General features: G+C 55.2%; 1 protein-coding gene across 1 annotated transcript in view; it reads right to left on the bottom strand.

Moving 5' to 3' along the window:
* Positions 1-5,989: 5,989 nt before the first annotated feature.
* The window catches only part of LOC104510589 (PGC-1 and ERR-induced regulator in muscle protein 1-like), a 5,999-nt gene continuing 112 nt past the window's right edge, over positions 5,990-11,876 (bottom strand). The window contains exons 2-6 of the mRNA XM_010152885.1: positions 11,718-11,855; positions 9,871-10,864; positions 8,019-8,135; positions 6,196-6,248; positions 5,990-6,133 (exon numbers count right to left, since the gene is read on the bottom strand). Of these exons, the coding sequence (XP_010151187.1) occupies positions 5,990-6,133; positions 6,196-6,248; positions 8,019-8,135; positions 9,871-10,864; positions 11,718-11,855 (1,446 nt within the window). The remainder of the gene's footprint in view (positions 6,134-6,195; positions 6,249-8,018; positions 8,136-9,870; positions 10,865-11,717; positions 11,856-11,876) is intronic.

Below are 11,876 nucleotides of genomic sequence, written 5' to 3'. Positions count from 1 at the left end.
GAGGCTCTGAATTCTTAACCTTTGTTCGCCAAAGAGGCTGCAAACCAAACATATTAACAAAATCTCTATTTTTGTTCTCTCCCTGGTGCAAACTAAACAATCCAGGAGCTCTTTGTACTTGAATATCTACGTATTACATATTGTACTTTTTGTTTTTTTCAGAAGGTGTCCAACAATGTTTACATGCAAGGTTTGAGTGGATTATATGTATTTAACGTGTAAATGTGGCAGTCTCGAAGATCTATTTAATTTTCTAGCTGTGGATGACATGCTGTACTGTAGAATGGGCAGCTAGCTCTCTGCGCATTCGTGTGTGTGTTGGTTTGGGTCTTCTCGCTGTTATTGTCTTGTTTCAGGTTTACTCTCAGTTTGGGACAATTTGTATCTAATAACCCCCAAAAGATCTATTTATTCAGAACAAAATTGCACTAGGGAACGTCAGAGGCACGTAGTGTGCTGGGAGGCAGCCATGCCCGTCGGCTCCTGTGACCACGTTGACTTGGAGGATGGTCACCATGATCTATTCAGTTGGGTTTCAACGGTGATATCTGCAATGTATGGAAAGGGAAAAGCCCCTGCCTGTTGCTGTGAAAGTTCCCTGGTGGATTTCTCCTGGACAATTGCAATACACATTCTTCTGGAATGCTTTTCTTCTCTCCTTCTTTGCCATCGTCTGCTTTAATGGAGATGAATTTTTGTCCATCCTTTCCACAGCCCTTCCTCCCTTGAGGACTTTGGTGCCTTGTGTCCAGGAGGATTTCCAGAGTGCTGACTGTCTCTAGTTCAGGTCAGGCACTTGTAAACACCTAATCCCAGAGCAAAGTCTCTCCTGCATTTGTCGGGCAACAAGACCAGACTGGCGTTTTAATGCCAAAGCTAATCAGACTTTGCTTCAGCCCTGAGTTCTGGGGGTGTTGGACTCTGTAAAAATCGGTCGGTGGCTCCAAAGGGCTCCGTGCGCTTGTGCAGCTGGGAATGCCCAGGCCATGCTGTGACTGGGGATGGTCTGTGCTGTCTCTTCTCCATCCCGGGGGAAACCTGGGTGGATTGAGCAGGATACACCGGCCAGCCCAGGCAGATATGGGGCTGAGCCCTCCGTGGATAAACTCTTAGGGCTGGGAGCAGCAGGGCAGGCTTGTCCCGAGCACACTGCTCTGTGCAACCCACAGCCCAGGCTTGGGAAGGGGCTTTGTGCTGCAGCCAGAGACGCTTTGGGAGCTGAATAACCAGACAAGAGGTAGGTGTGTTGGCTGCGGAAGCCCAGCGTATCCGTCCAGCGCTGAGCAGCTCTCCCAAGCCGTGATCACGTTGATCGGTGACAGTCACACACGCTTGCACAGAAAGGTGTGAGAGCCTGGTTTCAGACATGACACAGCTTCTGAAGCCGTTTTAGCCCTGTTCCCAGGGTGGTGACTCTCCTCCCCGGCTACATCTGGGCTAAATTTGTCACTCTTTCAAACGCTGCCCTTTCAGCATGCCGCCTGCTCGTTTCCCAAGCCTCCAGCACGCCTCTGTGCGCAGCTGCCGTGGTCTGTTTGGCTCTTATTTCGGGTCCTGAACTCCATCTCTGCGTTCGTGCGCCTGTGCCCGAGTTCCTGCCTTGTCCCTGCGGTACTTCTGGGGCAGAGCGTAGCTGCTTCCAGCTGCTGCCCGGAATGGAACATAGCGTTTCAGGAGGAAATGTGAGCGTGCCCTTGGCAAACGGGCACCGTCGGGGACTTGCACCAAGAGAGTGGCGCTGGGGGTGTACGCAGGAGCTGAGCACCCCATCCATGGATGCTGCTGGCCACTGCAGCCTGCTCCCTCCTGTTTCTGCCCTCCTGCCCTGCACCAGTGAAGGGTTGTGATAACAAACTGCCACCGAAGCGGTTACACAGCCCCTGCTGTACAAGCAGCTAAAGGGGTTTTACTTACACCCTTTCCCAACTAGAAAGAAGGAAGGAAAGCACTTCTTCTATCTGTCCCTACTTGGAAGGTTGTGCAGCTTTGTTAGGCTGGTGTAATTAATGCGGAGCAATTTGTGTGTGTGTACAAGCCCTAAAATGTTTCCAAACCAGCCCCTGTAAGCATCAGCTTGGGCAAGACCCGCACCTAAGCTCCTCAGCACAGCCTGGTTTCCCTCTCACCGGTTTGGTGTTCCCCGGTGGTTTCCTATGGAGATGCTGACCCGGGCGGCTCCGTAGCAGGGCTGTGTTTGTGAACACCCACACTCTCCTGCTTTTGCTCCAACGCATTTCTCAGCAGATTCGGGGTTTAAAAACAGAGGGTTTACTTAAAGCAACACTGTACACCTCAGTGCAGTACCTGTAACCATGCAGAATACCTCTCATTTCCTGAAAAAGGCATATTTGTCCTTCCGCCTGGCTGCAGCTGAAATATGGCCTGAACCAGGTCGCCCACAAACTGCAGGCCCAGTGCTCTGGAGCTGCCAGCAAGCCTGAACACATCCCGCTGCTCAGCTTGGTCACAGGATAGCTGCGTCTTGATTCACAGAGGCAGATGAAAGGCACGAGATGACACGAGCTGCCAACAATTCACTCTCTGACAAATGATCCCTCCACCCCCCCAACTCCCTGCGAGCCCTGAATTCGGTCCCCCTGCTCCTGAAACCGTAGCTGGACAACCCCAGCAGTGAGTGAAGCTGCTGTATTTCTCTCCACTTTCTGATTTCCAAGCCACCAACAGCAGAGAGAGGGGTTTTAAAAAGGGAAATAGAGCCTGTGACCGGCTCCTTTGGCTTCAGGAGTTTGGAGAAACACCCCCTGTTACAGCAGGCACGGTTGGCTGCAGCCCACCTGGCCATGCCCGCTCCCTCCCTGTGCGTGTGTGTGCCCCTCTTGCCCTTGTATTTAGAAAGACACTTGAGGTTTGGGAATTCCTTGGGGCGCACTTCCAATGGACGTGACTCTTCCCATCACCTGCCTGAAACCAGGGCTGAGGCTGGGGAAGGGTCTGCTGGGCAAACCCACTCCCAGTTCCCGCTCGGAACTTCCCTTGCAGCCCCTGGAGGAGCTGAAGATGTGCAGGATTTGCTCCAGTCTGCGATGAGCAACTCCCTCACTGCCCTGTGGGGGGGGGAATCCACCAAAATATGTCACGCGCTCACGGAGCGAAGGGACTGGTGTGTCTCCATCTGGGATAAGAGTCACTGCTCCCCCTGCTCTGCCCCCGGGATCTGTCCCAGCACCACCATCCCCCTGAACCCCCACAGCATCACCAGCCCTCGGAAATCCCGCTGCATCGTGGGGAGAGGCAGTTGGGGCTCAGAAACTTCCCAGAAGAAACGTCCACGGGAAGCTTTGCGCTGGTTGTATTACAGAGGTGAAGCAGAAATCGGGGTGACGGAGCTGCTCTGGCCAAACTTTCTTCTGCAGAAGAGGGGGGAGAGGGGGGAGAGCCCCCTTCCAGGCCGGGGCTGCGGTGGCCGGGTGGCACGTGGCGTATGACGCCCAGCTGAGATTCGGAGGCAGCTCCTCAGGGTGCACCTGCCTGACTTTTTCATCTGCTTGGCAAGACGCGGTGTCAGATGTGGGTGTTGCGTGCGAGGCAAGGAAGTGGGGTGGGATGGCACGGCTCCCACCCCTGGCGCTAACTCTCTCCTGGGTGAAGCGGGAACAGTCTCATGGCAGCGAGGATGCTGTGGAAAGGTCATTTCTGTTGGGGTGGCGGGTGCTATGGCGAAAGATGGTGAGTTCCTGGCTCCTCCCCTCTGGGGTGAGATACAGGCAGGATGGCCTGGCCACGGAGAGAGAGGAGAGACCTTAAAGGGTTGAAGAACAAACCAAGCGTTAAAATCACAGGCGAGCCCAGGATGGTTTCCTTGAAGGACACTCACAGAATCATAGGATGGGTTGGGTTGGAAGGGACCTTAAAGCACATCCAGTTCCACTCCCTGCCATGGTGAAACCCTGCCTAATGAAATTGCCCGAGTCCTCCCATTCCCCACCCGCCATGCCGAGGCTGCTGTGTTCCCACCTGCCACTGAGAATGTGGAGAGCGCTTAATGGATTATGGCTGGATAATCAGTAAAGCGGAGCATATGCGAACGCTTCAGCCTCCTCGGTGCCTGCTGTGCTCCCGCTCATTGGAGGGAGTGAGGTCTGATGGGCAAATCTTTCAGGGCCTGAGACTGCCGTGCCAGGAATTCCTGGATGCAGACTGGAGGGCCTGGCTGCAACCAGCGGGACCGGGGAGGGCAGAGGCAATGAGGATCGATAGACCGAACCCGGGGGCTGCTGCTGTGCATTGATTTGTGCTCGCTGGTCTGATGAAGGGCCCCCGGAAGGACAGCTGGTTAGAGCAGAACTCTGCTCGAGTCCTGGCTGCTTTTGGGACAGGAGAAGGGATCTCTGGATCAGGCTGTTGGTGATGTGAGACAGCCAAGATGTGTCTGGGAGGGGTAGGCATAGGGACTGAGCCAAGGAAGAGGAAAACCAGCCCATTTCCCTGCATACTCTGTCATCTGGGGCTCCTCAGTCAGCACAACTCCTACATTTTTGTATCAACAGAAACACAGGGGATTGATTTCTCATTCTTTAAAACTCAGTACCTGTTGAACAGTTTCACACACAAACAATGTAGACACAGGAATGTACACAGAAGTATTCAATGAGATAGATCTTTATTAGAAGCTTCCAGCATATTTTGTCTGTTCTCCTCCAAAACCTCCTCTTACTGGATATACAGCTGCTATAGTCCATATAGAGCCTGTACATCTCTCTCTCTCTTATGTACTGCTACGTATCTCTCTGTACAATTGTGCAGTGTGCTCTCTTATCAGCAATAATACACGGTCTTAAGTACAACCCCACACACATTAAAATTGCATGGCACTCTGCATTACAAGGAAAGAGCTAAACCTCTTCTCTCCCATTCTGTAAGACACACATGGCCGTAGACTGCTCCATGAAGCTCAGAGGCAGATCCACGCAGGCATTCTGGGCAGATTTCCCCCAGGACCTTTGTGGATCTGGTCCCTGGTGCTTAACAAATCTCATGTGCGTTAGACTCGGGAGTGAAGAAAAACCCTTATGAATAATGCCCTTGAGTGACCAGGAAGGCACTAAAGGCAGGGAAGAACCTGACCCGCTTCCCTTTTCATTTTTCCCTCCACTTTCCACTCTGGGTCCCCTCCAGCCCTCTCCAGCCTCCCAGGGTTACACACTCAGCCACCTCCTCACTCGACATCTCCCCCCCAGCCAACTTTCTCCAGCACGGGAGGCAGTGGAAGGACCAAGTCATACATCTAGACCCCTCATCTGGTGGTCGTCAGAGCCAAACACGTACACGTGCCTTTTCCTCCTCTCTAACATGCTCCTGTCCTTGCCAGGGCTCTTCCCTGGTGCAGCCCCTTCCCCTGCTGCCCCTGAAGCCCCTTTCCATCCTGTGCAGCCATCCTGCCCTTTCCCTGGCTCTGGCTGCGTGACGCCTGCCCGTCCTCTGCCGCCCTCTGCTGACGGCAGAGGTGGCCACATGCAACCGAAACCCTATCTCAGAGCCTCCTGGAGCGTTAGACCGCGCCGTGACTTTCTTGGAGTGAAATCCAAGAGGATGAGTCTTCCTGCAGTGAGCCAAACCGGTCATGGGAGAGCCGGGCTTTGCCAAATGGGCGGCTCCTCCATCCCCCTTTTAGCTGCTGCCCAGCTGGCTGCGTGTAGCCAGCGCATGCTGAGCAGAGCCCCGTGTTTGGACAGAGACAGCTCTTCCCAAAGCTCTCTCCTCTCTTCCTTCACAGGCAACCCTGCCATTTCATAGGAACAAAGCACTTTCCCAGTTTCTTCGGCTCCCTCCTCTCTCCACCACCTCAGTGCCTTCCTTTGCCACCGGCCACTTCAGCAGGGAGGACGGACAAGCAGCGCCCTGGAACAGACACTGTGACTACTCCTAGGAGATAGCACAAGTATGCAAGAAGTGTGCAAAGGAAGAATGGAGCCGGCCCACGCCGGGCTCCTCTTCTGTCCAGTACTGGTACAAACTGCCTACCGCATTGTCAATGACTGTCACCGGAAGGATCCTGCTTCCGTGACATCCTGTCCCGCTTAGGGATGGGTCCAGAGAAGTCTTGGTGCTGGGATCCAGGCTTCTCGCGCTGCCCAAGGACGAAGTCCCCGGCCTCTGCCTCCAGCGTCCTGGCCTGTCCTCGGGAAGCACCTCTGGTGAGCGCTGAGGCTAGGTCTGGGGGTGTCCTTCTCTGACCTGCCTTCTGAAGTAGCGGATGGCAGAAAGCGTGCCAAAACTTGCCAGGAACACTGGAAAAGAGTCCAACACATTTCCAGAGTGAGACTGGATGCTTCTTCCAAACCTGAAGATCTTTTTCCACACTTTCAGATCACAAGCTGTTTGGCTCACTCTGATCCATGGGACCAGACTAGGGGGGTCGCTCCCCTCCCCTTCTCAGTCCCCTCCTGCTTTGCTTTTCACCACACTGAGCTTGTTCCCAGTGCATTCTGTCCTGAGCTGCCCACACTGGTTGACCACATCTACTCCTATAGCTCAGGCACACGGATCACACCGCCATTTCACAAGGAACAGCTGGTTTTAAGGGAAACACAGCACAGAGTTTGTGCTTGTGGTGGAAATGGGTGGTGGTTAGATCTAAAGGTTCATGCGGAGCTCAGAGGAGAAGGACACAGTAGGAAACCTCACCAGAACTTCAGGACAGTCTCTTTGTTTCCTACTTCTGTTTGGACCAGGAAGATGCCAGGAAAAATAGAATTTTGTGGGTTATCTGTGGATATTCTGATCCCAGCCAAAGGCAGAAAATACCCAGAATCAGAAAATATAGAGATACAAATAATAACTAATGGAGATTATACAGAGAATCAAGCTGTTCTCTGTACTTTCAGCCACTGTTTTTAGCTCAGTTTGTAAGAGAGGTCAAATCCCCCCGATGTGTGCCCAAGCAAAACCGGGAAGCCAAGCCCTGCCATTGGACCTCCCAGTTTAAATTCAGCTGTGATTCTGATTTACGTCTTAGAGCCTGGGGCTTAGACAGGGAAATTCAATTTGTTAGAACCTAAAATGCCAAAATAGAATTGCTACTGCAGGATGCCAAACCGTCTCTCGCCTCCCCTCCTCGCTGGGTTATGCAATCCTGAGGGCACGAGGCCCATATCCCGCTTTTCGCACCCTCCCTGAGGCCACGTCTACCATCCATACTAAGAAGGCACGGAGGAGCAGGCCAAAAGCTCCTTGTGATGATTGCACCGAGCAAATTTAGGTGATGAGCTATTCTCAGCCCCGGTGTCAGCTTCCTGTGTGACCTTAGCGGGGAACATTCCTTGCCCGGACAAGCAGGAGGAAGCCCTGGCCCCAGCGTCTCGCCCCATGGCGGGGGGTTTCTCCGGTGCCCCACAGGCTCAGCTGCTGCAGCCCGGGCAGGGCTGCCGCACTCGATACCCCACGCCACGCTCATCCCGTGACCCGCAGCCCTTGGACCACCGCTCAGGTAATTCGTGTTGCCTGAGCTTCCTCTCTCCCCACCGGTTATCCAAATGCGGTGGTTGGAGAGGAACTGGCAGAGCCCCGTTTACTTGCAGGACTCGGCACCAGGATAATACTTCAGCTAAGCTGTATTTAGAAAGAAGATTATACCTTCACAGCACATTAGAAAAATAGGTGCATTTGTTCCAGCTGAGATGAAGGAACATAAACCTGCACAGGCCAGGTCCTGATTCAGCTTCGAGCCTGCAGGGATCCTAAAGAAGTCTCTTTTCCCCTGACACACTGCAACTGGTCCCTGTCAGGGGTAGGATGGAGCAGGGCAGAAACTAGGAATACAGATGTGTCCTACGGCTCAGTCCCTTGGTGTGGGGAAAGGAAAACGTGAGTAGGAATCAGGACTGCCATCTCTACAGGAAAGAGAGGAATTAGAAAGTAACAGGATGCTTTGGAAAAGCAGGAAAATGACTGCATTTTCCCACAGGCACCGTTAGGTGTGTTAGCATCCCTGCCTTTCTCCCTGCAATGTCTTCCCCAGGTCCTTCCCACCCCTCCTCTGTACTGAGCACCCTACGTACTGGTCTTCCAGGCATCCGGAGCCTGCAGGTCGGAGGTCTTCACTGCCCAGGATGCAAAGGCACAGAAGACAAGGCACATGTCCTTGTGGGTCAGCGCCAGCAGAGCCTCAGGCCTCCCTGCCGGAAGAAGAGCACGAGTTGGGGGTTTACATCTCTCCCACAGCAGGTTCCAGTCCCTCTGGGGCACCCAGCCCCCTTGCAGTCCCAGAGAAATACATCTTAGTCACACCTTTTCCCTCCCAGAAGACCTTTTTTTCACCATTGGCCAAGTCAAACATGTCTATTTAGGACTCAGGTGAGTTTCTAAGGAAAGGGGCACATTCTTCACCCCTCTTAGTTTTACGCTTTGTGAAAAGCCCGAGGCAGATATCTGTTAATGCTACAGAGAGAGCAATCGCTGGACTGGCTGTTGATGCACTGGGGCTGGTCCCCCTGGCCATGGGCCCCTTCCTGCAAGACAATGCCCCCAGATGCACCCAGCTCCAGGACATCACATACACCCCCTGAGAAGCACCAGTGCTCAGCATCTCTCTGCTGATCCCACCTCACTCCTGCTCCCTGCCAGAGAGGGAGACAGCCCTGAGCACTCTTCATTTCTTTCTCTGGAGTTCCAGTCTGGCACGACTTGAAGACATGTCGCAAGAGTAGGTTATTTTTACTCCTACGTTTATTTGATCAAGCTTTTAATTAAAGCCAGCTTATTAATTAGCTACGACCATGGCAAAGGGGTTTTTCTCTGTGCAAACAGACGAAGTTCTATTTTGAGGCACCTTTCGGGATGACTCATCCATTGTTTGGTTTTCATATTAACTACGAGGCACTGTGGCTGTTAAGCATCATATAAGCTTTAAGATAAATACGCTGGCTGTCCTAGCGTGTTGCTCTCCCTTTAGTTCTGTTTCTCTCACCTGCCTCCAGTCAACGTTCAGGTAACCTCTGAGGTGTCTGGAGGGTGTTTTTCAAATTAGTGTGTGTTTTAAAGCCTCCCTGCAGCTCTTTCAGCTGGAAGCCTAGGACATGTTCCACCCTGTGCACACCTTTCCCCTCACCTCAGCAGCCCGGCCCTGACAGGACAGCAGCTCAGCAGCCATTGCCTCATCTCAGGGGCACAAAATCTTGGGTGCAGAAGGATTTTGCTGCTCTGCCTCCCACTCGCTCATCAGTAATAGAAGCATGTCGTTCTGCAGGCAGTTGGATGGCACTGGGGTGGGGGATTCCTGTCTCTGCCAGACCTTGCAATAGCACCAGCCGTGTTTAATGAATCTTCCGTAGGTTTTCCTTGGCCAGAGTGCACAGATTAGATCTACAGTAAGTCATCTCCACTCAAGGGGACAACTGAATCAGCTAGGACACGGACTTCAGGCCAGACTGAGATGCATGCTGCTGTGAGCACCTGTGCCCCAGAACTGGAGTTTGCAGGGAGCAAAGCGTGTTATGCATGGATTGTACCTAGATTCCCTGTCCATGTCTCCTGCAGCACCAGGAGCCAGGCTACAGGGCCTGGCCAACAGCACTGGCTTGGAACAGGGACAGCGTGAGCATCACAAAAGAGAACCAAGGTGACAGAGCATGTCGCGGTGGTGGCTTTGGCCATGCTTCCCCTGGCACAGCCCCGGGGCTGCTGTGCGGCAAGGTTAAGGTGCCAGGAGCGGGATTTCAGACCAGCTACACCTGGCTGAGCCCACCACAGTGCTCCCAACTGCCGGGTGGCCTTAGAGCCACCGTGGCTGGAGTGGCGATGGCTGCAGTGGGGCCAGAGTGGGCTGCCAGGCTTCCCGAGGGGCGGTGGGAGCCGGGGACACAGGGGCACATCCCCACCCACAGCGGCGAGCAGGGGGTGACGGTGCTTTACCTGTCAGCGCAAGGGCCATGTCCAAACCTTCTGGGTGTGCCTGGTCTCTTCCCAGCGGAGCCAGCGGGACGAGGGGGAGCTGCTCTCCAGATGCTCTCCGCACCAGAGCCGGGGGGGCTGGGGCTTGACCTCTGACGAGACGTATTGGCCTTTGCAGGAGGGACTTCAGAGCCCCCACAGCTTTCTTCACCTCAGAGGCTGGAGTGATGGAGAAAATCCCTCTCCAGCTCACCCTGTTCCTAGGCCCGTCTGGTAAAAAGTGTTCATACACCTCAGGGACCGAGATAACCAGGGAGTTTTTGGCCAGAGCTGAGTCAGGATCCTCGTTCTGCAGCTGAGCATGGTCCAAGCTGCCGAACTTCTTTCGCTTCCTGTCTTTACCCTTGACTTTTTTCCTGTTTTCTTCTGGTTCATTGAAAAAGTACTCATACAGTTCAGGCAAGGATATTTCCCTATCCAAGGGTGTTCTCTCCTCCTCCACTGAGTTCCCTGTTCCTTCTTCTTCCTCTTGGGAGTCACAGAACAAATAGTCGTACATCTCAGGCCAAGTCACGTCCAGGGTGTTTGCCCTTGCAGAGGCCCCGGTTGCAAAGCAAGGGGGGTCCAGCTCTCCAGGGGTCTCAGCTGAAGGCTCCCCATGAGCTCCCTCAGCAGCATCCCCTCCAAAAGACACCACACTCTTGGGACGGAGAGGTTTCTCCGGCATCTCCTGACATGCCTCTCCTGAAGAAGTGGTGGCTTCACCAGCAGGGATCACCGGCACGTTGTCACGTATGCCCAAGCCACCAGCCTGCCCTGGCTTTGAAGGCTTGGTGGCCTTCACCTTCCCCAGGGGCTGTGCCCCCGGCTCCTTCACCTTCTGCTTCGGGGGACCGCTCGTGGCTGGATCACCCACATCCATGCCAGGGCCGGGCACCAGCCGTTTGCCCTCCCCTGCTTCCTCGCTCCCCAGCTTCACAGGAGCCAGCTTGGCTGCCTTCTCCTTCCCTTTACTCTTCCGGGAGGACAGTGGTGAGCTTAAAGATGCCTTCGTGGGTACCACAGTCCCCTGAGCCGCAGCCCCCCCGGGCTCCCTGTCCCCCGGGGCTGTCTCTGCAGCACTGGCTCCACGTTGCTTGCGGCTCTTCCTCAGCTGTCCCGGCACCTTGGGCCTCACCACGTCCGGGGAGCCAGCCGGGGATCTCTGCTCGGCACCCGCTCTCTCCCCGCTTGCCTCCTCCCGCACCGGGCAGCCAGGCACTTGGGGCTCAGTCTCCAGGGCAGGGCTCGAGGGGTGGTCACATGGGGGTCCCTGTAGCCCAGGCTCCGAGTGGGAAGCACCGCTAGGACTTCTCCTTGCCGAACCTTCCGGGGAAACAGCCAGCGCCGGGGAGCTGCCCCACACTGGAGCCCCTAGCTGTGCTGCCACCGGGCCGCCATGGGGGTGTTCCGCTCCTGCGACCCCTCCCTGTTCCGGGATGCTTGTTCCAGCTGGGTGGCTGGGAGGCTCCATGGCCTGGCTGCCGCTGGCTGCTCCTTCCTCCGATGCCGGCTGTGGTGCTGCTGCTTCACATGCTGTGTCCTGCCCTGGGCTGCTCTCGGCTGTGCTGCCAGCTGGGCTGGCAATGGCGGCTGCGGGGGGATGGGGGGGCTGCCTCCCCTGCACACTGGGCATTGGAGCGGATGAAGGGCAGACGGGTTTGTCGCTCTCGCACAGAAACCTGCTGACCGAGCCCAGGTCCGCTTCGTCCTCGCTGCCCGAGAGAAGGTCCGGCAGGGAGAGGTGCCTTTTTTTTGGAGGCGTCTCCGGCCACCCCACGTGGGGCAGAGGTTCCTGTGCCAGGCCCTGGCCCGCTGCCCACCCTCACTGCGATCTGCCCGTTCGTGCTGGCACGGCAGTCTCCCCCCAGCACGCCGTCCCCTTGTTCAATGTCACTGAGACACTGCTCCTCGGCCGTGGCCAGGGCGGCGGGCGTGAGGGTGCATTCCTCCGACGCCCAGAAGGACTACGGCCAGTCCCTGTCAAT

The sequence above is a fragment of the Eurypyga helias genome, unplaced genomic scaffold (assembly GCF_000690775.1).
Source record: "Eurypyga helias isolate BGI_N326 unplaced genomic scaffold, ASM69077v1 scaffold36205, whole genome shotgun sequence".
Taxonomy (NCBI): Eukaryota; Metazoa; Chordata; class Aves; order Eurypygiformes; family Eurypygidae; genus Eurypyga; species Eurypyga helias.
The sequence above is the reverse complement of the archived record's forward strand: the minus strand, read 5'-3'. Positions and strand labels throughout refer to the sequence as shown.